This window comes from Myotis myotis, unplaced genomic scaffold (genome assembly GCF_014108235.1).
Source record: "Myotis myotis isolate mMyoMyo1 unplaced genomic scaffold, mMyoMyo1.p scaffold_m19_p_4, whole genome shotgun sequence".
Lineage (NCBI taxonomy): Eukaryota > Metazoa > Chordata > Mammalia > Chiroptera > Vespertilionidae > Myotis > Myotis myotis.
In genome coordinates this window covers 91,709,048-91,736,806 of record NW_023416346.1, presented here as the reverse complement: position 1 = coordinate 91,736,806, position 27,759 = coordinate 91,709,048, and the positions used below count along the sequence as shown (strand labels likewise).

At 41.0% G+C, this 27,759-nt stretch overlaps 1 protein-coding gene across 1 annotated transcript in view; it reads left to right on the top strand.

The window, feature by feature from the left end:
• The window catches only part of HEPH (hephaestin), a 112,427-nt gene that overhangs the window by 34,988 nt on the left and 49,680 nt on the right, over window positions 1-27,759 (top strand). Inside the window, exons 8-11 of the mRNA XM_036306059.1 lie at window positions 13,391-13,522; window positions 16,870-17,081; window positions 18,209-18,359; window positions 20,921-21,133. Of these exons, the coding sequence (XP_036161952.1) occupies window positions 13,391-13,522; window positions 16,870-17,081; window positions 18,209-18,359; window positions 20,921-21,133 (708 nt within the window). The remainder of the gene's footprint in view (window positions 1-13,390; window positions 13,523-16,869; window positions 17,082-18,208; window positions 18,360-20,920; window positions 21,134-27,759) is intronic.

The following is a 27,759-nucleotide window of genomic DNA, read 5'->3' as shown; positions in this document are numbered from 1 at the left end:
TAGGGTCCTTTGCGCCATTTTTTGATTGGATTGTTTATCTTCCTTTTGTTAAGTTGTATGAGTTCCCTATAAATTTTGGAGATTAGGCCCTTATCAGATATGACAATTGGCAAATATGGTTTCCCACACAGTGGGTTTTCTCGTTGTTTTGATGAGGGTTTCTTTTGCTGTGCAGAGAAGCTTTTTATTTGATGTAGTCCCATTTGTTTATTTCTCTTTAGTTTCAAGTGCCCTAGGAGCTGTATCAGTGAAGAAATTGCTTCAGCATATGTCTGAGATTTGTTGCCTTTGGATTCTTCTAGAATTTTTATGGTTTCCTGTGTACATTTAAGTCCTTTATCCATTTTGAGTTTATTTTTGTGTATGGTGAAGCTGGTTGTCTCGTTTCATTCCTCTGATATCTCTGCGAATTTCCACACCATTTATTGAGGCGCACTATCTTGGCTGCTTGTATGTTCTTGCCTCCTTGTCAAATATTAATTGAAGCATATTGGTTCGGGCCGATTTCTGGGCTCTATCTATTACTATTCCTATGATTATATGCCTATTCTTGTGCCAGTACCAGGCAGTTTGAGACAGGGCCTTTGTAATTACAAACTTGATATTGGTATTGAGATCCCACCTACTTTGTTCTTTTTCAGGATTGCTGCAGCTATCGGTGTCTTTTTCCTTCTTCCGATGAATTTTTGAGATTTCTTCTTAGATCTCTGAAGTATCCGTTGGTTATTTTAATGGGAAGTGCGTTGAATTTATAGATTGCTTTGGGTAGTATGGACATTTTAAGGATGTGATTTCTACAATCCTATGAACACGGTACGTTATTCCCATCTGTTTATGTCTTCCCTCTATCTCTTTTCAACGTCCTGTCGTTTTCTGAGTCGAGGCTTTTACCTCTTCTAGTTAGTGTATTCAGGGTAGCTAATTTTTTTTGGTGGATGTTTTAAACGGGATTGTTTTATAATCTCTCTTTCTGAAAGTTCACTATTGGTGTATAGAAATGCCTCGGATTTCTTGGGGTTAATTTTGTATCCTGCTACATTGCCAAATTCATGTATTAACTCTAGTAGCTTTTGATGGAGTCTCTAGGGTTTTGTATGTATAATACCATGTCATCTGCAAATAAGGACAGTTTTACTTCCTCTTTCCAATTTGGATGCCTTTTATTTCTTCTTCTTGCCGAATTGTGATGGCTAACACTTCCAGTACTATGTTGAACAGGAGTGGTGAGAGGGGGCATCCCCTGTCTTCTTCCTGCTCTTCGGGAAGAATGGTGTTAGTTTTTGTCCATTGACTATGATGTTGGCTGGTGGGCCTGTCATATATGGTCTTTTATTATGTGAGTATGATCCTTCGACTCCCCCCTGCTGAGAGCTTTATCAAAAATGGGTGTTGAATTTTGTCAAATGCTTTTTTCTGCATCAATTGATATGACCATGTGGTTTTTTTCTTTCAATTTGTTTATGTGATGTATCACGTTTATTGATTTTGCGGATATTGTACCATCCTTGCATCCCTGGATAAATCCTACGTGGTCATGGTGTATGATCTTTCTGATGTACTGCTGGATCGATTTGCTAAGATTTTGTTGAGGATTTTGGCATCTATGTTCATGAGGATATTGGCCTGTAATTCTCTTTCATTGTGTTGTCTTTACCTGGTTTTGGTATTAGGGTGATGCTGGCTTCATAGAATGAGCTTGGAAGTGTTCCTTCCTCTTGAATTTTTGGTAGTTGTCTGAGGAGGATAGGTTTTAGTTCTTCCTTGAATGTTTAGTAAAACTCCCCTGTGAAGCCATCTGGTCCTGGGCTTTTTGTTTGTTGGAAGCTTTTGATGACTGCTTCAATTTTCTTCCATAGTTACTGGCCTGTTGTGATTACTAGATTCTTCCTGATTGAGTTTTGGAATGTTGTATTTTTCTAGGAATTTGTCCATTTCCTCCAGGTTGTCTAGTTTGTTGGAGTAGAGCTGTCCATAGTATTTTTTAACATTCATTTCTATTTCTGTGGGGTCTGTTGTTATTTTGCCTCTATAGTTTCTGATTTTGTTTATTTGGGTCCTCTCTCTTTGCTTCTTGGTGAGTCTGGCTAGAAGCTTGTCAATCTTGTTTATCCTTTCAAAGAACCAGCTCTTGGTTTCATTGATTTTCTGTATTGTTTTTTTGGTCTCTATGTCATTTATTTCTGCTCTAATCTTTATTATCTCCTTCCTTCTGCTCACTCTGGGGTTTTCTTGTTGCTCTCTTTCTAATTCTTTGAGTTGTAGAGTTAGATGATTTACTACCATTTTTTCTTGTTTTTTGAGATAGGCCTGTAGAGCTATAAACTTCCCTCTCAGGACTGCTTTCATTGTGTCCCATAGGTTTTGGATTGTTGTGTTTTCATTGTCATTAGTTTCCAGGATGTTTTTAATTTCTTCTTTGATCTCATTGGTAACCCAATCAATATTTAATAGCATGCTATTCAGCTTCCAGGTGTTTGAGTATTTTGGGTTGTTTTTATTGTAGTTTATTTCTAATATTATGCCATCGTGGTCTGCGAAGACGCTTTTTATGATTTCAATCTTCTTGAATTTGGGGATACTTTGCTTGTGACCCAATATATGGTCTATTTTTGAATATGTCTTATGAGCATTTGAGTAGAATATATATTCCCTGGCTTTGGGGTGAAGTGTTCTGAAGATGTCTATTAAGTCCATCTGATCTAGTGAGTCTTTTAGGATTGCTGTATCTTTGCTGATTGTTTGTCTAGAGGATTTATCCAGTGTTGTCAGTGGTGTATTAATGTGTCCTACTATGATTGTATTGTTGTCGATCTCTCCTTTGATATCTTCCAGGAGTTTTTTTTATGAATTTGGGTGCTCCTGCATTGGGTGCATATATGTTTACCAGGGTTATATCCTCTTGTTGTATTGATCCCTTTAGTATTATGAAGTGGCCTTCCTTATCTCTTGTTATGGCCTTCACTTTGAGGTCTATTTTGTCCAATATAAGTATTGCTACCCCAGCTTTCTTTTCCTTTCCATTTGCCTGAAAGATATTTTCCATCCTTTCACTTTCAGTCTGTGTGAGCCCCTTCTAATGAGTTGGGTTTCTTGTAGACAGCAGATGTATGGGTCATGTTTTTTTATCCATTCAGCCACTCGATGTCTTTTTTTGGAGCATTTAGTCCATTTACGTTTAAAGTTATTATTGAAAGGTACTTGTTTGTAGCCATTTCTTTTTTTGTGTGGCTGTTTTCTTTCTGAGCTTTTTATTTCTTCTTTTTACACCAGTCCCTTTAGCATTCCTTGCAATGCTGGCTTGGTGGTGATAAACTTCCTTAGCCTTTTTTTGTCTGTGGAGCTTCTTATTTCCCCTTCAAGTTTGAATGATAGCCTTGCTGGATAGAGTATTCTTGGATTCAGTCCTTTGCTTTGCATCACTTTGTAAATTTCCGTCCATTCTTTTCTGGCCTGATGTGTTTCTGTTGAGAAATCATTTGACAATCTAATGGGAGATCCCTTGTATGTAACTTTCCGTCTCTCTCTTGCAGCCTGTAAGATTCTCTCTTTGTCCTGAACATTTGCCATGGTAATTATGATGTGTCTTGGTGTGGGTCTTTTCAGGTTCACCTTGTTTGGGACTCTCTGAGCTTGCGTGGCTTTTTTCTTCCCCACCTCAGGGAAGTTTTCTGATATTATTTCCTCTAATAGGTTTTCTAATCCTTGTTCATCCTTCTGTTGTTCGGGTACCCCTATTATTCGTAAGTTGTTTCGTTTCATGTTGTCCCAAAGCTCCCTTAGGCTCTCCTCCTGTCTTTTCATTTTTTTCTCCAATTGCAGTACATTTTGGGTGTGTTTTGCTTCCTTGTCTTCTAATTCACTAATTCGGTCCTCACTCTTCATTTCTTCTTGGGTCTTACTTAAGTTGTTGATTTTTTCATCTGTTTCTTCTAGTTTCTTCCATATGTTATCGATTTTTTCATCTGTTTCTTCTTGCTTCTTGCAGAGGTTGTCGATTTTTTCCTCCATCCGGTTTATGCACTCTAGGACCCTTATTCTGAATTCTTTTTCTGTCGTGTTGCATGCCTCTTTATTACTTAGCTCCTTTTCCAGAGAGTCCTCCTTCTCTTTCCTTTGGGGGTTTCTTTGTCTACCCATGTTTGATCTCACTGACATATCTAGACGTTGAGTCATTCAGTGGTTGCTCCCTTGGTGGCAGTGACTCCTTGGTCTGTGGTTGCTCTTCGGGCGGTTGCGGTAGCAGCTGCTCTTCAGTTGGCAGCAGCTCCTCTGGTGGGTGCTGTTCACAGCTGTGGTGGCTCTTCTGGCTGGTGGGGCGAGGTTTCACGTACAGCTGCTGTTCCTCAGCAGAGGGTGTGGTGCTCAGGAGGTTGCTGTTGCTTGGATCTGCTGCGTTGATTTAAAGGCACAAAATACAACACAACAAGGCACCACGTACCAGGCACTATACACAAATATATTCACGATATTAATAACCCCAAATAAAGGTGACCACCCGAATTAAGAGAATTAGGGGATAAGGAGGACGGAAGGGAAAAAGATAAAAGAGAAAAAAGAAAAGTAGGGACCAAAAAAAGGAGTGCAAAAATGAAATTGGGAAAAAGGAGGGGGGAAAATAAAAGCGAGAAAAGAAAAGAAAAAAAAAAGAGCGAAAAGAGAGATTGAAGTGGAAGAGGGGAAGAGACTTTTTTATATGAGGAGAATACTCCTATAGAACAGCCATTAATCCCAACAAATTCCAGCAACAGCTCCCTGGAGATGAATGCAAACTAGAAACAACCAATAATATAACGATGAAAATAGAATGGAGAACACTAATCCCAAAATAAAATAAAGAGAAAATAAAATGGCACTTTAAAAAAAATGGTAAAATGGTAGCAGTAATAATACTGGTTAAAAATAAGAAGGTAGTAATTAAAAGGGTAAAATCAGGTGAATGAAAAAGAAGAAAAAAAAAGAAAAAAAAGAAAAAAAAATTGGTTTCTTAGTTAAAAGGTGAAAAAAGAAAAAAAAAATTGCAGTAGTGAAGGTGCTTCGGTTCTTCTATTCTTCAGTGTGGCTCGCCTTAGACCTGCCAGGTATTCAGGAGAGTGCTGAGTTTCCCTGCGATACACTGTTCCTCTGTGTGTAAACCACAGTCCTTATTTTCAAGCAAGCCGCATTTGTTTCCCAGACTGTCTTATTTTGTGTTTAGCAAAGAGTCAGTTTGTGGGTCAGCCTCTGGGTGGCAGTGTTCTGGGGTTGGCCTCTGTGGCTATAGGGCCTCTCTGTCCAGTTGAAGTTCACTGCCCAGAGCTGGCTGCGTAATAGTTACTGGCGCTGTGTTGTTGCTGGGATTGAAAATCCCTCTATAGGCCAGACCCTGTTAACTCTATAGGCCAGACCCTGTTAACTCCCAGGGACTGATCAGGTTATTTTAATCCTTGATCTCCTACAGGGTGGAATCTGGGTGTGGCTGTGCTCCTTGCCTGGGGGCTGGGGGGAGGAGTCTCACTCTCCTGAGAAAATGGCTGCCCCAGTCCTGGGCTCAGGGGTGTCTCAGCACTCAATTCGCTGCCACCTCTCCCGGCCCCCCTTCTCTCCTCAGTCTCTCCCCAGATTCCACTCCTCCGCACCCTCTCCCTCTCTTCACCACAGGTGAGTGTCTGTATCCGAAATGTCCCATGAACAGGATTCAGTGAAAACAAACAAACAAACGCCGGCCGCGGAAACGGGAAAGGCTTGGTTTCTGTAAGCTTCTTCTCTTACCGGGACTGCATGGTCTGGTCAGCTCTTCCGGCTGCCCCCTTTAGGCTCAGTCCTCCGTGATCACAGAACCCAGCTCTCAATTCCCCCAGCAGCGCCAGGAATCCCGCGGTTCTCCTTTCCCCTGTCAGGGGCTGTGCCTGTCCCAAGGGACGTGGCTGTCTGCCACGCAGTCTCCCTCCGAATCTCTGGGCTCAGAGGTCTGGCAAACTTTCCTGCCCAAATCCCTGTTTTTTTTACCTTTCCAGGGGAGTTCTGCCCTTCCCAGCTGCAACCCGTCTCACCAGCTGAGCAGTTTCGCCAATTCGGGGTGGATGTTACTAGTTTCAGCTGCTCACTCCATTTGCTCCGGGACAGGACCTGGGATGCGTCTGCCTATACCGCCGCCATCTTCCGTCTCTCCCAAGTCCTTCGGTTAATCTCTTAACCACCCCCCTCCTGCCCTCCTACCCTCCCCGGCCTTAATGCTATAGTTTGACAGTCTGTTCGAGGCAGCTCTGCCTCTGTATCTATTTTTGTTCATAAGTTTATAATGGTCTTTATTATCCAGAAATGAGTGAGACCATGTGATATTTCTCCTTCATTGAATGGCTTATTTCACTTAGCATAATGCTCTCCCCTTCCATCCATGCCGTTGCAAATGGTAAGAGTTCCTTCTTTTTTACAGAAGCATAGTATTCCATCGTGTAGATGTACCACAGTTTTCTAATCCATTCATCTACAGATGGGCACTTAGGCTGTTTCCAGATCTCAGCTATGGTGAATTGTGTTGCTATGGACATAGGGGTGCATATATCCTTTCTGATTGGTGTTTCTGGTTTCTTGGGATATATTCCTAGAAGTGGGATCACAGGGTCAAATGGGAGTTCCATTTGTAGTTTTTTGAGGAAACTCCATACTATCTTCCATAGTGGCTGCACCAGTCTGCATTCCCACCAGTAGTGCACAAGTGTTCCTTTTTCTCCACATCCTCTCCAGCACTTGTCGTTTGTTGAATTGTTGATGATAGCCATTCTGACAGGTGTGAGATGGTACCTCATTGTTGTTTTGATTTGCATCTCTCGGATGATTAGCGAATTTGAGCACGTTTTCATATGTCTCTTGGCTTTCTGAATGTCCTCTTTTAAAAGGTGTCTATTTAGGTCCTTCGCCCATTTTTTGATTGGATTGTTTATCTTCCTTTTGGTGAGTTGTATGAGTTCCCTATGAATGTTGGAGGTTAAACCCTTATCAGTGATTGCATTGGCAAATATGTTCTCCCATGTAGTGGGCTTTCTTGTTGTTTTGTTGATGGTTTCTTTTGCTGTGCAGAAACTCTTTATTTTGATATAGTCCCATTTGTTTATTTTCTCTATAGTTTCCAATGCCCTAGGAGATGTATCGTTGAAGAAATTGCTTCGGCATACATCTGAGATTTTGTTGCCTTTGGATTCCTCTAGTATTTTTATGGTTTCCTGTCTTACATTTAAGTCCTTTATCCATTTTGAGTTTATTTTTGTGTATGGTGTAAGTTGGTGGTCTAGTTTCATTTTTTTGCATGGATCTATCCATTTTTCCCAAGAGCATTTATTGAAGAGACTGTCTTGACTCCATTGTATGTTCTTGTCACCTTTGTCAAATATTAATTGAGCATATTGGTTTGGGTCGATTTCTGGGCTCTCTATTCTATTCCATTGATCTATATGTCTGTTATTGTGCCAGTACCAGGCAGTTTTAAGAATGGTGGCTTTGTAATACAGCTTGATATCTGGTATAGAGATCCCACCTACTTTGTTCTTTCTCAGGATCGCTGCAGCTATTCGGGGTCGTTTTTTATTCCAGATGAATTTTTGGAGAGTTCGTTCTAGGTCTGTGAAATATGCCATTGGTATTTTAATGGGAAGTGCGTTGAATTTATAGATTGCTTTGGGCAGTATGGACATTTTAATGATGTTGATTCTACCAATCCAAGAACATGGTATATTCTTCCATCTCTTTATGTCTTCCTCTATCTCTTTTTTCAACGTCCTGTAGTTTTCTCAATAGAGGTCTTTTACCTCTTTAGTTAAGTTTATTCCTAGGTAGCTTAATTTTTTTGGTGCGATGGTAAATGGGATTGCTTTTTTAGTCTCTCTTTCTGCAAATTCACTATTGGTGTATAGAAATGCCATAGATTTCTTGGCGTTAATTTTGTATCCTGCTACATTGCCGAATTCTTTTATTAAGTCTAATAGTTTTTTGATGGAGTCTTTAGGGTTTTTTAAGTATAATATCATGTCATCTGCAAATAAGGACAGTTTTACTTTTTCTTTTCCAATTTGGATGCCTTTTATTTCTTCTTCTTGTGTAATTGCAATGGCTAATACTTCCAGTACTATGTAGAACAGGAGTGGTGAGAGTGGGCATCCCTGTCTTGTTCCTGTTCTTAGGGGAAATGGTGTTAGTTTTTGTCCATTGAGGATGATGTTGGCTGTGGGTTTGTCATATATGGCTTTTATTATGTTGAGGTATGATCCTTCAATTCCCACCTTGCTGAGAGTTTTTATCAAAAATGGGTGTTGAATTTTGTCAAATGCTTTTTCTGCATCAATTGATATGACTATGTGGTTTTTTTTCCTCTCAAATTTTTTTATGTGATGTATCACGTTTATTGATTTGCGGATATTGTACCATCCTTGCATCCCTGGGATAAATCCTATTTGGTCGTGGTGAATGATCTTTCTGATGTACTGCTGGATCCGATTTGCTAAGATTTTGTTGAGGCTTTTGGCATCTCTGTTCATGAGGGATATTGGCCTGCACTTCTCTTTCATTGTGTTGTCTTTATCTGGTTTTGGTATTAGGGTGATGCTGGCTTCATAGAATGAGGTTGGAAGTGTTCCTTCCTCTTGGATTTTTTGTAGTAGTCTGAGGAGGATAGGTTTTAGTTCTTCCTTGAAGGTTTGGTAAAACTCCCCTGTGAAGCCGTCTGGCCCTGGGCATTTGTTTGCTGGAAGCTTTTTGATGACTGCTTCAATGTCTTCCATAGTTATTGGCCTATTGAGATTTTTAGATTCTTCCTGATTAAGTTTTGGAATGTTGTATTTTTCTAGGAATATGTCCATTTCTTCCAGGTTGTCTAGTTTGTTGGAGTAGAGATGTCCATAGTATTTTTTTAAATATATATTTTATTGATTTTTTTACAGAGAGGAAGGGAGAGAGAGAGTTAGAAACATCGATGAGAAAGAAACATCGATCAGCTGCCTCCTGCACATCTCCTACTGGGGATGTGCCCACAGCCCAGGTACATGCCCTTGACTGGAATCGAACCTGGGACCCTTCAGTCCGCTGGCTGACGCTCTATCCACTTAGCCAAACCGGTTTTGGCGCATGGTATTTTTTAACAATCATTTGTATTTCTGTGGGATCTGTTGTTATTTCGCCTCTATCATTTATGATTTTGTTTATTTGGGTCCTTTCTCTTTGCTTCTTGGTGAGCCTGGCTATAGGTTTGTCAATCTTGTTTATCCTTTCAAAGAACCAGCTCTTGGTTTCATTGATTTTCTGTATTGTTTTTTTGGTCTCTATGTCATTTATTTCTGCTCTAATCTTTATTATCTCCTTCCTTCTGCTCACTCTGGGATTTTCTTGTTGCTCTCTTTCTAATTCTTTGAGCTGTAGATTTAGATGATTTACTACCATTTTTTCTTGTTTGTTGAGATAAGCCTGTAGAGCTATAAACTTCCCTCTCAGGACTGCTTTCATTGTGTCCCAAAGGTTTTGGATTGTTGTGTTTTCATTGTCATTAGTTTCCAGGATGTTTTTAATTTCTTCTTTGATCTCATTGGTAACCCAATCAATATTTAATAACATGCTATTCAGCTTCCAAGTGTTTGAGTATTTGAGTTGTTTTTATTGTAGCTTATTTCTAATATTATGCCATCGTGGTCTGAGAAGATGCTTGATATGATTTCAATCCTCTTGAATTTGGGGAGACTTTCTTTGTGACCCAATATGTGGTCTATTTTTGAATCTGTCCCATGAGCACTTGAGAGGAACGTATATTTTGTGGCTTTGGGGTGAAGTGTTCTTAAGATGTCTATTAAGTCCATCTGATCTAGTGAGTCACTTAGGATTGTTGTTTCTTTGCTGAGTTTTTGTCTAGCGGATTTATCCAGTGATGTCAGTGGTGTATTAAAGTCCCCTACTATGATTGTATTGTTGTCGATCTCCCCCCTGGTATCTTCCAGGAGTTTTCTTATGTTTGTGGGTGCTCCTGCATTGGGTGCATATATGTTCATCAGGGTTATATCCTCTTGTTGTATTGATCCCTTTAGTATTATGAAGTGGCCTCCCTTATCTCTTGTTATGGCCTTCACTTTGAGGTCCATTTTGTCCGATGTAAGTATTGCTACCCCAGCTTTCTTTTCCTTTCCATTTGCCTGAAAGATATTTTTCGATCCCTTCACTTTCAGTCTGTGTGAGTCCCTTCTAATGAGGTGGGTCTCTTGTAGACAGCATATATATGGGTCATGTTTTTTTATCCATTCAGCCACTCGAACCTTTTGATTGGACCATTTAGTCCATTTACGTTTAAAGTTATTATTGAAAGGTAGTTATTTCTAGCCATTTCTATTTTTTTGTGGCTGTTTTCTTTCTGGGCTTTTTAGTTCTTCTTTTTACACCAGTCCCTTTAGCATTTCTTGCATTGCTGGCTCGGTGGTGATAAACTCCCTTAGCCTTTTTTTGTCTGTGAAGCTTCTTATTTCCCCTTCAAGTTTGAATGATAGCCTTGCTGGATAGAGTATTCTTGGATTCAGTCCTTTGCTTTGCATCACTTTGTAAATTTCTGTCCATTCTTTTCTGGCCTGATGTGTTTATGTTGAGAAATCAATTGATAATCTGATGGGGGATCCTTTGTAGGTAACTCTCTGTTTCTCTCTTGCAGCCTTTAAGATTCTCTCTTTGTCTTGTACATTTGCCATCGTTATTATGACGTGTCTTGGTGTGGGTCTTTGGGGTTCATCTTGCCTGGGTCTCTCTGTACTTGTGTAACTTTTTTCTTCCCCATATCTGGGAAGTTTTCTGACATTATTTCTTCAAATAGATTTTCTAATCCTTGCTGCTCTTCTTGTCCTTCTTGCAGCCCTATTATGTGTATGTTACTTTGTTTCATGGTGTCCCGAAGCTCCCTTAGGCTCTCCTCCTGCTTTTTAATTTTTTTCTCCAGTTGCTGTTCAGATTGAGCTTGTTTCTCTGCCTTATCTTCTAACTCACTAATTCGGTCCTCTGCTTCTTCTAGTCTGCTGTTGAAACTTTCCATGGTGTTTTTGAATGTAGCTATATCACTTTTAATTTCTTCCTGATTCTTGCATAGGTTGTTGATTTTCTCATCCATCTGGTGAATGAATTGTACAATCATTATTCTGAATTCTTTTTCTGTCATGTTGCATGCTTCAACTTCATTAATTTCCTTTCTTGGCGACTCCTCATTGTCTTTCCTCTGGGTGTTGTGTCGTCTCTTCATTCTGATTATCTCCCGATGGTTCAAACGTCGAGTTGTGTGGGCCTGGGCCGTGTGCAGTGGGAGCCTCCCACCACCTTAGTGTCACTGAAAGGCTCTGACACTAGGACGTGTGGTTGTGGTGGGTTGGTGGGAACCAGGCTCACTCAGAGTCAGTGTTGCCAGCGCTCAATGTGGCCTTGTGCACACTCTTAGAATCAGGGACCCTGCCTGCACCGTGCTGAAACAGAGATCCCCCTGAAGCGTGTTGAAAACCAGAGCCCCCTAGCGTGCACCAGGTTCAGAGTTCCCCAAGAATCCAGTATCAGAGTCTCTGTTGCTTCGCGTGACCTTTCCTTGAGAATCAGGGTCCCTGTGTGCCCTTGCACCAGGAATTGGAGTCACTGGCTCTTAGTATGAATGCACAGCAAATCAAGATCTCAGGCACAGGTGATAAGAAACACAGTCAAGTCACTGGTGCTTGGTGCTGCCTCCTGCCCAGAGAATTGGGGTCCCTGGGCCTGTGCTACGTGGGACAAATTCCCGGTGTTCGTGTGATTGCTCCCAGCCCAGGGCTCCAAAGCCGGCAGTGTGCGTAGGATCAGTTCCTGGGGTTCACGCATTTGCTCCCAGCCCAGGGCTCCTGGAGCAGGCAGTGGGAGTAGGACCATATCCCGGTGTTCGCATGATTGCTCCTAGCCCAGGGCTCCAAAGCTGGCAGTGCACGTAGGACCAGTTCCCGGTGTTCATGCGATTGCTCCCAGCCCAGGACTCCTGAACCCGGCCCTATGCGGGATCAGTTCCAAGGTGCTCGCGCACTTCCTGGCTAAAGTTCCTGTAGCACTGAGGCCCTGGCAAGGGGTGGGTCTATCAGTTAGTTACTCTGGCGCTGCCTACGAGCCTGCGGGAAGAGGGGATGGGCTCTGTTACTCACTGATCTGCCGCTGGGATTTCTGAACTTTTGGTGTCCGCAGGTCTGTAGCTGTGGTCACAGGTCTCTGTCTCCAGTGGCTGCAGGGTCCTGGTATACGTCTGAGATCAGACTGGGTGGTGCTGAGGCCAGGATCCTAGTCTCAAGCAGCTCTCTGTTGTTATTTTTTTGTTTATTTGGGGTGTGTGTGTGTGTGTGTGTATGTGTGTGTGTGTGTTGTCCATGAAGCTCTTTATTTCACTGTGTATTTTGAATGATAGCCTTGCTGGATATAGTAATCTTGGTTTCAGATCCTTTGCTTCTCATTATCTTATCCCATTATCTCTGGCCTGTAGAGATTCTGATGAGAAATCAGGTGTCAGCCTTATGCGAGCTCCTTTGCAGTAACAGCATGCTTTTCTCTCCTTGCCTTTAAGATTCTCTCTTTGTCTTTAATTTTTGGCCTTTTAATTATGATGTGTCTGGGAGTAGAGCTGTTTGGTTTCATATTGCTTGGGGTTCTCTGTGCCTCCTGAATTGTGTGACCTTTTCCTTTACCAGGTTAGGGAAGTTTTCTGCCATTATTTCTTCAAACACATTCTCTATCCCATTCTCCCTTTCTGCCTCTTCTGGCACACCTGCTATTCAAATATTGTTACTTTTCTTCACTGACATGCAAGTTCATTCCTTTCCCTACCAGCCAGGCAGGTAGATGGGAGAGGCAGGTGTGGCCTTCCTTGCCAGTAGTTCTCTGATGTGAGAAACGGCAGCACAGTCAATTAAACTGATCTAAGCTCTTTGTATCTTATAAAGTTAAACAGCTAAAAGAAGTAAAATAAGAAGGCAACGCTTGTGGAATTTACAGTGCATATTGGTGGTGCATGTCTCATTATGATTTGCCTGCTTGCTTCTCCAGTTCAATCATTTCTTTTGAGGGTAGTGGATTTTTCTCTTGTGTTTCTGTCTTCTTCGATTTGACAGTTGTTACTGACCAGATCGGACTCCTCTCATTTGCATACCTTGCTCAGCTTCCTCTGCAACCATGTTGATAAACCCAATATAACTGACATTGAGAAATTCAAAAAGTCAAAATTAATGTGCTTTTTATAAGTATAAATTTCAATATACTAAGAAGGTTTTATTATTATTGCAGAGAAGGGCTCTCCGTGTTTTTCATATTCTTTTTCTTTCCCTCCCATTTTTTTTTTGTTTGTTTCCATCCTCCCTTGTCATGCCTGTTTTCATTTCCATTGTCTCTCCTTCCCATTTAACAGGACCAGTGATCCGGGCTGAGGTGGGTGACACCATCCAGGTGATCTTCTACAACCGTGCCTCCCATCCATTCAGTATACAGCCTCATGGGGTCTTTTATGAGAAAGACTACGAGGGAACTGTGTACAATGATGGTGAGCTGACAGGTTCTCCAACTAATGTGGGCTTCAGGTAATAGCAGGTAGCTCTGTAAGGAAAATAAATAGGGATTGAAGGAGGAAGAACTAGGCAAAATTAATGGCCATGTGTGGATGTTGTTGAATGAATGTATGATATTAAGCAAGGCAGAGCTGGAATCAATAAAGGACATGTTTTCAATTTTTTCTGATTATAAAAATAGCATATGTATTACAGAATTTTGAAAAATGTAAAAAATTATAAAATAAATCATTCATAGATAAATTGCCATTACATCTTATATACCTTTAAATATACTTTTGTGCTTATAAAATACATATATATTTATTTATTTGTGACCATATGATTTGAACAGTTTTGTATCATATTATTTTCACTGCCCATTATATCTTGTTCATCTTCTCATTCCATAATAATGTTATATTTTGTTAGCTAAATAATTATCACATGGATTTGCCTCTATTACGTTATCCTCTATTGTTTGTGAATGTATTTTTTAATTATTTTAGAATATTGTAAATCATTTAATGCATTAAATGAGTACATACATATGGTTTGGATTACTATTTCAGGAGGGAATCCAAGTGAGATTATGTGGTAATTAATTTCTTTTTTTCTCTGAAAATAATATTAACACATGCTAATTCCAGGCCAAAACTAATAAATCATAAAGGGCAAAGTTGCACACAAATCTAGACTAAAAGAACATCTTACAGGGCAACTGGTTTAGTCCCTTTAGGAAGTCAATTCCATAGGGGAAAAAATTAGAGACAACACCAAGGGCAACATGCAACTTGTCTGATCCTATTTATAAAAAAGTATCTTAAGGGACATTTTGGAGACAATTATAAAATTTTTGTTGTAGATTGGATATTGGATGATATTAGTGATATTATGGTATTTTTTAGATGTGGTAATGTTATTGTGGTAATACAGGATATGTTTATTGATTATTTAGAAATAAAATATTGTGTTGTTTGCATTTTACTTTCAAATAATTTAACAAAAGCAAACTAAAATTGTGTGTGTATATGTCTCTCTGTGCAGATATATATACACATAAATGTAGATGAATTAAAGAATGTAAAATGTTAAAAACAATCAACTCCAGGTGGTAGAGTGATTATTATACTAACCTTTACATTTTTCTATACATTTGAAAATTTAAAGTGTTGGGGACAATGACTGAATAAGAAGAAATAAGTTAATATCATCCTAAATTATACCACCCTGTTATGGGTTATACTACAGATATCCTTGTGTATGTTTCTTTGCACACTCATACACTCATATTGTTATTTTTTTCAAGATATATTTATATGATGTGGTATTGCTGTGTCTGATGATGCACACATTAAAATTTTTGGTAACTAAAAAAAAAAAAATTTGGTAACTATATCCAAATTGTTTTCTGAAAAATTTTTCATTCAATTTTGAATCCCATAACAGTAACTGACAGAGAGAACCCATTGTTACATCCTTACCAGCACAGAGGAGCCATTTTAACTTTTGTCAAAATGTCAGTCTTGTAGGCAAACAACAAAATTCATGGTTGTTACGATTTGCATTAAGTTGAACATTCTTTTTAGTATTTATTGTATATCTTACTGTTTTTGTGGCCATGAATCTTTTTTTAAGGCTTTTGATAAATTTTACTAACTTTTATCCTCAAAAGAGCAACTCTCATTTACCCTTTTTATAGGTGAGAGAGAGGAGTAAGAGCTATCTGAACTTATTATTATTAATCCTCACCCAAGGATATGTTTTTATTGATTTCAGAGAGAGGAAGGGAGAGACCGAGACAGAAAGAGAGAGGAAGAGAGAGAGAAGCATCAGTGTGAGAGAGAAACATTGTTCAGTTGCCTTCCTACACACCCCAAAAAGGGATCGAACCCACAACCTAGGTATGTGCCCTGAAAGGGAATCGAACCAGAAACCTTTTGGTGCATGGGATGACATGCCAACCACCAAAGCCTTATGGCCAGGGCTGAACTGATTATTTTAATTTGTAAAAACCTTGCTAATGTGACAGGCAAAAATTTATTTAGCTATATTTTGTACTTCTTTGATTACTAATAATTTCCTTTTTTTAAAAATAACATTTCTGCACATTGCTTGATCATGACATATGTCCACTTAAGAAATTACAGTCTTAGTGTATCTTTTCAATTACAGTTGACCTTCAGTATTATTTAAGATTAGTTTCAGGTGTACAGCATAATGATTAGACATTTTGATAAATTTTTGATGTAATCCCCCAATAAATCAAGTACCCGCCTGGCACCATAGATAGTTATTAAATATTATTGGCTATATACCCTATGCTGTACTTCACATCCCCATGACTATTTTGTAACTACCAATTTGTACTTCTTAATCCCTTCACTTTTTTCACCCAGTCCCCCAACCCCTTCCCATCTTGTAACCAATAGTCTGTTCTCTGTATCTATGAGTCTGTTTCAGTTTTGTTTATTTTTTCTTCAGATTCTTCATATAAGTGAAATCATATGGTATTTGTCTTTCTCTGTTTGACTTATTTTACTTAGCATAGGTCCATCCATGTTGTCACAAATGGTAAGATTTCATTTTTATGGCTAAGTAATATTCCCTTGTATATATGTACCACATCTTCTTTATTCCATTGTCTATTGATGGGCACCTACGTTACTTCCATATCTTGCTTATTATAAGTAATGCTGCAATGAACATAGTGGTTCATATATCTTTTCAAATTAGCATTTAAGATTTCTTGTTATAAATGCCTAAAAGTGGAAATGCTGGGTCATAAGATAGTTCTATTTTTTGATTTCATGAGGAATTTCCATACTGTGTGTGTGTGTGTGTGTGTGTGTGTGTGTGTATACATACATAACATATATACACCCACATGTTGATACATACATAAAGAAAGGAAAAAGTGTTAAACAATCAGAACCGTTCAAAGATGAAACAGGCTATGATGGCAGGTAGTGAGTCTCCTAACTCTGGATATTTTTAAGCAGAGATAAGAATATAAGAGCAAATAAATATATGTTTTTAAGTGAGGGGTATTCCAAATAAGTTTTAAATGCTCTTTTATCCCTTAGGTCATATGAGTTTGGGAAAGTTTAGAGAAGTTTAAATTCCTCCTGTTCATATAACAAGATGTGGCAGAACTTGGAACCAAACTCTAGTGTCTTGACTCCTACCCAGGATTCTTTTTAATATTCAAAATTCCATGTTACTGCTGTTCCTGCTGCTGTTCCAAAATGCTTTTGTAGTTCATGATCTTTACCCCACTGTTTGGAGCTGATCAACTTTACTCTACCCAATGTGATTAATGAGTCCCATGTTTTCCCTGCAGGCTCATCCCACCCTGGCTTGGTGGCCAATCCCTTTGAGAAAGTAACATATCGCTGGACAGTACCCCCCCATGCAGGCCCCACTGCTCAGGATCCTGCCTGTCTCACTTGGATGTACTTTTCTGCTGTGGATCCCATAAGAGATACAAATTCTGGTCTGGTGGGCCCCCTGCTGGTATGCAAGGCTGGTGCCTTGGATGCAGATAGCAAACAGGTATTGCCAGTGTTTCTGACCTGAAAATCTGCTGGCAGGAGGATGAGGCTGGGTGGCTGAATAGGAGTTAAACATGGAACTGGGTTCTAGAAGTGAGAAAATAGAAAAAAAAAATAACCAAGTTATTGAATCAGACATTAATATTTGATGACTTCATGCTCTCTTTCATATTACTTTTTCACTCACAAACACACATCATCCTTAGTCTTTTACCTTAATTTATTTTTTAGCTTCAGTAGCTCCTAACCCTTACTTGTCTTCTTTCATGTTCAGCTCACCATTTCTAGCTACGTAACCTTGGACAAGTTACTTAACCTTTCTTTGCTTCAGTTTCCTCATCTACAGTAAAGGGTTAGCAATGAAAGGAGGTAACTTGGATTTCTGTAAGAATTAATTAAAATAACCCATATAAAGTACTTAACACAGTGTCTGGTGCAAAATAAACCCTTACTAAATGTTAGCAGTAATAACAATATTTTATGGTATATTAATTATTATTACAATTATTTTTATTATTTTATAACACCCCCCTCCCAGATTCCTCCCCTGATCTCCTAGCCACCTTTTCCCATTCCTCCCAGGTGACTCTAGACCAGTGGTTCTCAACCTTCCTAATGCCCCGACCCTTTAATACAGTTCCTCATGTTGTGGTGACCTCCAATTTCATTGTTACAAATTGAACATAATTAAAGCATAGTGACTAATCACAAAAACAATATGTAATTATATATGTGTTTTCCGATGGTCTTAGGCGACCCCTGTAAAAGGATTGTTCGACCCCCAAAGGGTTCGCAGGTTGAGAACCGCTGCTGTAGACTCTCTTCTATCACTTTGTATCTTTTATTATCCATAATCTATATCTTGTGCTCTTTCCTGATCCCTTTCCTACAATCCTTTCCTTCAGTTTTGTCACTTTATTCTGACCTCCTTCACCCACCTATGATTTGAAGTTACCTGAGAAAAACTGGCTAACAACAACTGTAATTCTAGGCAGAAGATATGATCTTGGCTGTGTGTCTGGAAAAGGAAATGGGAAAGAATCAAGGATCATTGGGTCTGGAGCATCAGTCTATAGCTGCTGAAACTGTTGTCATTTCTCCTTCTCTTCTTTCCCACTGGGCCTCCAGAAAGGAGTGGATAAAGAATTCTTCCTCCTTTTTACTGTTTTGGATGAGAACAAGAGCTGGTACAGCAATGTCAATCAAGCAGCTGCTATGTTGGATTCCCGACTTCTCTCACAGGATGTCATGGGTTTCCAAGACTCCAATCGGATGCATGGTATGGGTAGTTAGTGCTTTTGTCCTGAGCTACAACTGAGAGGTTATAAGTAAAATCTATCCTTAACTTAATTATGACACCTCCCTGAAAACACTGATTCCACTGGTCAGCTATGCACAAGAGATGAGCCAGATTGAGGGACTAAACTTGACAACAGATCTTCTATTGAACACCTTCTTGTGCTGTATCCTATGTTAAACAGTATCAGGGGCACTGGATAAAGATACTGTGAAATTAGGATTGCACACAAGGAATCCAGTATAGGCTGAGAAGAGTAAGCTGGGATGACACCTTTCTAGGCTTATTTCCTCTTGGTTATCACCCACTGCCCTTGTTCCACAAATCCATACTTCAGCCCAACAAGGCAATTTTTCTCTATATGGATATAACCCTGTAATTTTCTAACTTCATATTTTTGCAATGCTTTGCCCTCCACTTGAAATCCCCCTCCTTACATCTTTATCCTTCTCCTGGAGAATTTTTTCCCCCATTCTCTAAGGCCCTACTCAAAAGTTACCGCCTCCATATAACATTATTTGATCACCCAAGCCCAAGATGATAACACTGTCTTTTGAACTACTATTGCATTTTTATTAGACTATTTTAATAGGAAGTTTCATACACTCTCCAATATTTTAATTGTTACATTGCTTTTGACTTCTGCTAAAGTGTAATCTCCTTAACTGTGAGTATTTTTGTCATTAAATATATTTTATTAAGTATTTATTATATGATGGCTACATATGCTTGTGCAATTGATTTCTTTATTTAATTTTTTATTGTTGACACTATTGTAGATGTCCCCCATTCCCCCACTTTGCCCACCTCCACCCAGCTCCCATCCCCACTCCCTTAGCCCTCACCACATTGTCTTTGTCTTTAATGAATCCCATCACCATTCTTTATCAGTCTCCCCACACCCTTTCCCACTGACACTTGTCAGTCTGTTCCATGTATCCATGCCTCTGTTTCTATTTTCTTTGTCAGTTTATTTTCTTCATTATATTTAACATATTAGTGAGATCATATGGTATTTGTATTTCTTTACCTGGCTTATTTCACTTAGCATAATAATCTCCAGGTCAATCCATGCTGTCTCAAAATGGTGAGTATTTATTTGTTGCTTATCTCTGTATCCTCTACACTAATACACAGTAAATGTTTATGAACCAGTGAATTATCAATTAATGAGTAGGTGGGAAGGTAAGTGAATGAATTGGAAGACATGGTCCCAGTTTGTAAGGAGCTCCCAGCATTTTGCAATGAGATGAGACTAATAACACTCATTAAACAATTATAGAACAATCCAAGACATATTATAATCAAATGCTAAATTGTGTGGAACAGATTTTAAATGACATAGAATTCAAAGGAGAATATTAGTGAGGAACAATCCAATTAAAATATTTCTGGAAGAAGGGAGTGCTTGAGCTAGTTCCAGTGGATGTAGGGACATTGAAAAGGGGTCGGCTTCAAGTAGGCCTCCTTGTATTTTTCAGGAGAGTGTAGAGGGTGCAAGGGAGTTAAGAACAAGTGTATTGTCTTTTGGCTCCATCTCTTGTTTCTCATTACTGGTCAGTTATATCAGCTGAAAAAAGTAAGACAGTCCTGAAAACTAAGTTCATTTTAGTTTGAACTTACAGAGCACCTTATTAGTATTGGGTGACATGTCAGGTGCTTAGGCAGTCACACAGATGCAGAAAAAATAATGTGTTTCCTCTTAGCTCACTCTAGTGTGGGAAATAGATCTATAAGTAAATAACTGGATACTGTGGTTAAGTCATATGGCAGAATTTTGTGGGGATAAACTTTCATGGAAACCAGAGATAGAGTAATAATTCTGCTTCACTGAGAAGGTGACATTTGAGATGGAGCATGATGAATGGATGAGTAGCAGTTTGCTGTAGAGAGAGACCAGAGGGAAAGTATATTACAGGGAGAGGTAACAGCATGTAAAGTCAGCAAGTGTATTATAAGCACCTACCATGTTTAATGCTTTGGGCATTAAGAGGCAAATGGAACTCACAGAATAATGGGGGGATAGACGGCAGGTAGGGATACCAGGAAGGAGGCTTTTGCAAGAGTTCAGGCCAGAGGTGGCAGTAAAGATGAAGAGGAGGAGACAGTTTGAAAACTGAGTATGGAACTGCACAACTTTACAGAGGGATGGAGAATGAGGAAAAGATGGAGGAGGAACAATCAAAAAGGTTGTAAGAGAATGTGGTGCTACTGAATGCAAGGGAGAAGAGTTTCAGGAATGTGAGAGTAGGAGAGGTTGGTACTTTTATGTATATGTGAAAAGGTGTTTTGCAAGGATGTGAAGTACGGTGGAGGGAGAGCAGTAGGTGAGGCTAGAAAGGCTGGTTGGGTCATCATCTTAAAGGGGCAGATCTTCATAAGTAGAATTAAAGTGGCTTAGGGAAGAAGGCAGAGGAGTTGAGGATGACTCAGAAATTTCAAGTTATGGAAGACCATAGTACAGAGCTGATGCCATGCTGCTGGCCAGTGTCTGAGCAGTCTGGTTTCATCTCCCCATCCTGTCTTGTGTTTTTGTTTTCCAGCCATTAATGGGTTTCTATTCTCTAACCTGCCCAGACTGGACATGTGCAAGGGTGACACAGTGGCCTGGCACCTGCTTGGCCTGGGCACAGAGACTGATGTGCACGGGGTCATGTTCCAGGGCAACACTGTGGAGCTTCAGGGCATGAGAAAGAGTGCAGCCATGCTCTTTCCTCACACCTTTGCCATGGCCATCATGCAGCCTGACAACCCTGGTAAGTGCCTTAAGAGCTAGCCCTAGGTTGAGAGACTTTGTTGGGCAAGAGGCTGGGGGTGGGGCGGCGGGACAGGGGGCCTGGTGAAGAGAAAAGAAGAGTCATGTGGAGTGTATTTGGGAAATTTTCAAAACACATTTGTCTTCTCCTTCCTCAATGTGCATTCCATGTTGTGGTTATTTGGATTTTTGTCTCAGCTATAGGCAAATTAGAATGAAAAGCTGGGGAAGTTCTTTCTGGAACAACAGGAGAGAAGTAAGGATGCTTCCCGGGTTCAGGGCAATTTTTAAATCAGCAGAGGGTGGATTTGGCCATGTAGCCCCTTGGACACATAGAGATTCCATAGATATGGTCCTTGCTTTGGGGGCAGGGAGGGCGAGAGGTCCATGAGATGTATGCACTTCCAACTCTGATATTCTGTGAGGATTCCTGCAAACTCCAGTGGTAGTGAGGTATATGTGGGGGGGCATGGGGGAGAGGTGGTGTAACAGTTTTAGCCCAAGAATTGGAACACAGGTACTTCTAGTCCAGGTTCTTTTAGAAACTTGTTGTTTAAATTTGGTCTAATCACTCCTTCTCTCTGAAATTGGATTCCCTATTTTCATTCTCTATCTGCCCCTCTCCCTCCCTCCTTCCCTTTTCTTTCTCCCTTTCCTCCCTTTCTGCCTTCTTTTTCTTCATCACCCTCTGCCTCCTCCTCTCCTTCTCTCTGTCTTTCTTTCATTAAGAAATTTGACTAGAATGTTTCTTCAGGTTCCATCTATGTCTAATAGTTCATATATAGCAGCAATTTCTCTTTGCAGTTCCTAGAGTGCTTACCTTTTCTAGGCAGTAGATGATAATAGTTTTTGTAAGAAAAATCTGTCAATTCCATGAATTTCCCATTAAACTTTAATTTAGTTCTGTGCATTCCATTCATATTTGGAAAATAAATCTGTAAGCAAAACAAGTCTCCTTGACAATTTAGTAATTTCATCCTGGCACTGGGTTTAAAAAGCATTTGACATAAAGCTGGCCTCCACAGAAGTCTGGATCTTCATTTTTCTCCATCTACCTGAGATACTTTCTTGGTCCGGGAGACTTGTTAGCAAATTAGAAACAATAGCTAGTAGAATTGATAGGAACAACAGAAACAAGTGCTTTTAGTGGGGACTGAAGTGGGGAACTTCTGAATAAGGAACACCTTTCTCTCTATCCTTGGTTCCAAAGCCAAATCCTAGGCTTAATCTCTTTCCTGCAAAACTAATCAGGCTCTCCAGTCATGTCTATGTGCCACACCAGAGCTCATGCTTACTTTGGATGAATTAAAATATTTTTGTGCCAAACTGAGGCCCAAGGAGGATGGCATTAGATGGCCAAAAATATTCTGATCTATTATGGGGTGGAGAAGATGTGAATGGATTTATAAGAGTAAAGGCTTTTAAAGGTTACTCTTTTTCAAGATTCCTGAGTTTTCTTACCAGCAAAAGCCAAAATTCATCTTATCTTTGCATTTCCCAGACCTTTCAAACTTTTTATTCTATTTTAAATATATATTTTTATTGATTTTTTTACAGAGAGGAAGGGAGAGGGATAGAGAGTTAGAAATATTTATGAGAGAGAAATATCGATCAACTGCCTCCTGCAAACCTCCTACTGGGGATGTGCCTGCAACCAAGGTACATGCCCTTGACCAGAATCAAACCTGTGATCTTTAAGTCCGCAGGCCGATGCTATATCCACTGAGCCAAACCAGTTAGGGCTAAACTTTTTATTCTTTCTGAAGAGTTCTTGAGTCATAGAATGCTGGAAATTCTAGAGCTTCTTTGAAGTAATCTCAATTCACTTATCTTATGAACTAGAGGCCCGGTGCACAAAAATTTGTGCACTTGGGGGATCCCGCGGCCCGGCCTGTGCCCTCTCGCAGTCTGGGACCCCTCGGGGGATGACCACCTGCTGGCTTAGGCCCGCTCCCCAGGGGATTGGGCCTAAGCTGACAGTCAGACCTCCCTCTGGCAGCCCAGGAGCCCTAGGGGGATGTCCACTTGCCAGCGAGGAGCAGGCCTAAGCTGCAGTCGGACATCCTTAGTGCTGCTGAGGAGGCAGGAGAGGCTCCCACCACCACCACTGTACTGGCAGCCATCAGCCTGGCTTGTGGCTGAGCAGAGCTCCCCCTGTGTGAGTGCACTGACCACCAGGGGGCAGCTCCTGCATTGAGCATCTGCCCCCTGGTGGTCAGTGTGTGTCATAGTGACCAGCCATTCCCATCTTTCTGCAGTTAGGGTCAATTTGCATATTACCCTTTTATTATATAGGAGTGCTTGCTCAGCCTGGGTGAGGGGCTGATGGCTGTTTGCAGGCTGGCCACAGCCCCTTCAGTGTGGGGGTTCCCCCTGGCATGCCTGGCCATCCTGGGTGAGGGGATGAGGGCCATTTTCAGGCTGGCCAAACCCCCTTAAGGGTGGGGGGAGGGTCCTGCTAGGGTGCCTGGCCAGTCTGGGTGAGGGGCTGATGACTGTTTGCAGGCTGGCCACAGCCCCTTCAGGGGGGGATCCCCATTGGGGTGCCTGGCCAACCTGGGTGAGGGACTGATGGCTGTTTGCAGGCTGGCCACAGAACCTTCAGGGTGGGGGGTCCTGCTGGGGTGCCTGGCCAGCCTGGGTGAGTGGCTGAGGGCCGTTTTCAGGCTTGCTAAGCCCCCCAGCGAGGACCCTCACCTAGTGAGTATGTGGCCATCCTGGGTGAGGGGCTGATGGCTGTTTGCAGGCTGGCCATGGCCCCCAGCCACCCAAATTCCCAGTGGAGGCTGACTGGAAGCAGGTATCTGGGATTTATTTATCTTCTATAATTGAAACTTTGTTGCCATGGGCAGAGGCCACAGCTAGCCCAGCGCAGGCGGGAAGCTTGGTTTCCTCCATCGCCTGGGTAACCAAGCCTCCTGCCAGCGGCCATCTTGGTTAGGTTAATTTGCATATAGTCACTCTGATTGGCTGGTGGGTGTGGCCTGGGGCTTAGCAATGGTACAGTAAATTAGCATCTTTGTCTTTTATTAGTGTAGATAGGAGGAAGAGACAGACACCTGAAACAGAAAAATGCTTTGTTTAGGTGAGACATGTTGGTTCTATTTTTCTTTTTCCTCTTGCCTATTTTCTATCAACTCTTATTAATTCTTCCTCCTAGATGACATATTGAATCTGAAGTCTCCTTTATTCTGCCCCCTAGGGGCTTGCTCTCTGATTGAGACTGAGAGAGACCATCGTCAGTTGCTCTCCACAGACAGGGCAAAAGTACCAAGTTAATGGAAAAGCCAGGACCAGAATCTGGCTTGGGGATTCTAGAGAAAGGATTAGTGATGGAGATTGGTAAATATACATATGTAATTGAGCAGTTTTGCAGATGTTTTAAGTCTAAAAACATCACAAGGGAGGTTCAGAATACTGTATGCGGTAGGTTCACAAATAGGTTTAACAAAATAGAGAAACAAATATCCAGAAAAAATCAGCAAAATGTTAAAAAGTGTTTCATTAATTTCCAAATATGAGTGAAATCATACGGTACTTGTCTTTCTCTGACTGGCTTATTTAGCTTAGCATAATGTTCTAAAAAAAGTGTTTCAGTTGTGTGGGTCTGTTGGTAGTTTTGTATACTCATCTGGCTGTGCTTTAAATTTTAACAAGCCCATATTAATAGAAATGACATGTTGTATTTAAAAATATCATACTACATAATATTCAGCAACTCTTCCAACAGACTACTGATACTAGAGCTTTAATATCCAGGAAATGCGGCAGATAAAAAGGGTAGAGTAGCCCTGGCAGGTTTGGCTCAGTGGATAGAATGTCAGCCTGAGGACTGAAAGGTCCCAGGTTCGATTCTGGTCAAGGGCATGTACCTTGGTTGCGGACACATCCCCAGTAGGGCGTGTGCAGGAGGCAGCTGATTGATGTTTCTCTCTCATCGATGTTTCTAACTCTCTATCCCTCTCCCTTCCTCTCTGTAAAAAACCAATAAAATATATTTTTTAAAAAAAGGTAGAGTAATGTGTTTTCTATTTTTTCCTCTTGTCTCTCATTTTTCTTTTTCCTCTTTTATCCTTTCCTTTTTTATGCCTTTGTTCTTTTTACTCATCTATGCTTTTTCCCCTTCTTTTTCTTTTATCTATTTGATCTCATCTCGACCTTTCTCTTTTCTTCTTTTTCATTCCCCTCCTTTATTTTTAAAAATTTTAAAAATATATTTTTATTTATTTCAGAGAGAGGAAGGGAGAGGGTCAGAGGGACAGAAACATCAATGATGAGAGAGAATCATTGATCAGCTGCCTCCTGCACACCCCCTACAAGGGATTGAAACCACAACCTGGGCATGTGCCCTGACCAGGCATGTGACCTCTCCATGCATGGGTTGATACTCAATCACTGAGCAACACTTGCCAAGATTTATTTTTTATCTTTCTTTCTCTTTTTTCTTTTCTCTTTCCCTTTCTCCTTGGCCAGCCTGTAAACAGTCATCAGCCCCTCACCCAGGCTGGTCACACCCTCATGGGGTGAGGGTCCCCACTGGGGGGCTTAGCCAGCCTGAAAACGGCCCTCAGCCCCTCACCCAGACTGGCCAGGAACCCAAGCAGGACCCCCCACCCTGAAGGTTCTGTGGCCAGCCTGCAAACAGCCATCAGCCCCTCACCCAGGCTGAGCAAGCACTCCTATATAATGAAAGGGTAATATGCAAATTGACCCTCACAGCAGAATGACTGGGAATGACTGGTCACTATGACACACACTGACCACCAGGGGGCAGATGCTCAATGCAGGAGCTGCCCCCTGGTGGTCAGTGCACTCACACAGGGGGAGTTCTGCTCAGCCACAAGCCAGGCTGATGGCTGCCAATACAGCGGTGGTGGTGGGAACCTCTCCTGCCTCCTCAACAGCACTAATGATGTCTGACTGCAGCTTAGGCCTGCTCCCCACTGGCAAGTGGACATCCCCCGAGGACTCCTGGGCTACAAGAGGGATGTTTGACTGCTAGCTTAGGCCCAATCCCCTGGGGGCAGGCCTAAGCCAGCAGGTGGTCATCCCCCGAGGGGTCCCAGACTGCAAGAGGGCACAGGCTGGGCTGAGGGACCCCACCCCCGAGTGCACAAATTTTTGTGCACTGGGCCTCTAGTGTAAGCAATATTCATAAGGCTATGATGATGGTATCTGTCAAGAGCTATGGTAACACACAGGAAGCTATAACAAATTCTGCATGACTTTTGAAATGATGCTTTTCTGGTAGAGCAGGCATTCAAACTGACCTTTTAAGATGAATAAACTATCACCAGGAAAATAAAGGGGATGGGCATTATAGGCAGTATGAACCATATAGGCAGTGGCTTGGAAACAGCATCTACCTGGAGAGAATATTGAATAGACTGATTTGATTCAATTTCTCTCAACTCAAGTCAGTATGCTAAAAGTTGTTTGGAGATGTGTGGAGGTACTTTTCATTGTTACATAACTAGGAATATGGAGATGGTTATATTGTCATTTAGAGGACGGGAGTCAGAGATAAGATAGTTTTAAGCAATGAGGAATAATCTCATGCAAAATTGTAACAGCTGCTCTTCTGAGGAATACCAAGAAGTAAGGTTTAAAGGGAGGCAGAACAGGAAGTTCTTGCAAGAAGAGATGAGAACCCCGCTGATGGGTGGAAGCAATAGGGATGGTAAGCAGAGTCAGAGTTAAGGGAGGTTTGAGAGAGATGACAGGATTTACTGAGGCACTGAACAAGAAAGGATGTCTGAGGTTTCTAGCTTGTGCACTAGATGTAATGTCATTAACCAAGTGAATAAATACAGAAAAGCGTGAGCAGGGTAGTAAGATTTTGGTGGAAAATACTCATTTGAGGTATGCTGAGTTTTAAGTTTCTGGTGAAATTCAGGTGGTGTAGGTTTCACAGTAGGTAGTTTGTGAATAGAAATGTAAAGCTTGGAGGACAAGTCCAGGCTACAAAGAGCAATGTAGGTATTCTCACAGTTCAAGTACACACACATTTAAAGTTATAGGGGGGAAAAAAAACTTAAGAGAAAAATACACATTTAAGAGGTAGGAGGGAGCCTAACCTATTTGGCTCAGTGGATGGAGCGTCGGCCTGCGGACTGAAGGGTCCCGGGTTTGATTCCGGTCAAGGGCATGTACCTTGGTTGCAGGCACGTCCCCAGTGGGGAGTGTGCAGGAGGCAGCTGATCGATATTTCTGACTCTATTCCTCTCCCTTCCTCTCTGTAAAAAATCAATAAAATGTATTTTTTTAAAAAAGAGGTAGGAGGGAAAAGAGAAGCCAGAGTAAGGAGACATAAAATAATAGGTCGAAGAGGTAGGAGACTCAGACATCAAAGCAGAAGAGTATTAAAAAAAGAAGTGGCTTATACAACAATGTCCATATGAAAAAAACTCAGATGATGTGCTAGTCCAAGGTCACATGTGTCTTTCCCAAAATGTCTTCTATTTGCTCCCATCCCCTCTAGTGATAATCAGACTTTCTTCTCCACACCAAACCTTGAGGTATGACTTTTGGACAGTGTATACAGACATTTTTTTTGCAAAGAAACATTTATTCACTCAACACATTTATTGCACACCATTCATGTGCTAAGTCTAGGGAAGAGGGGTG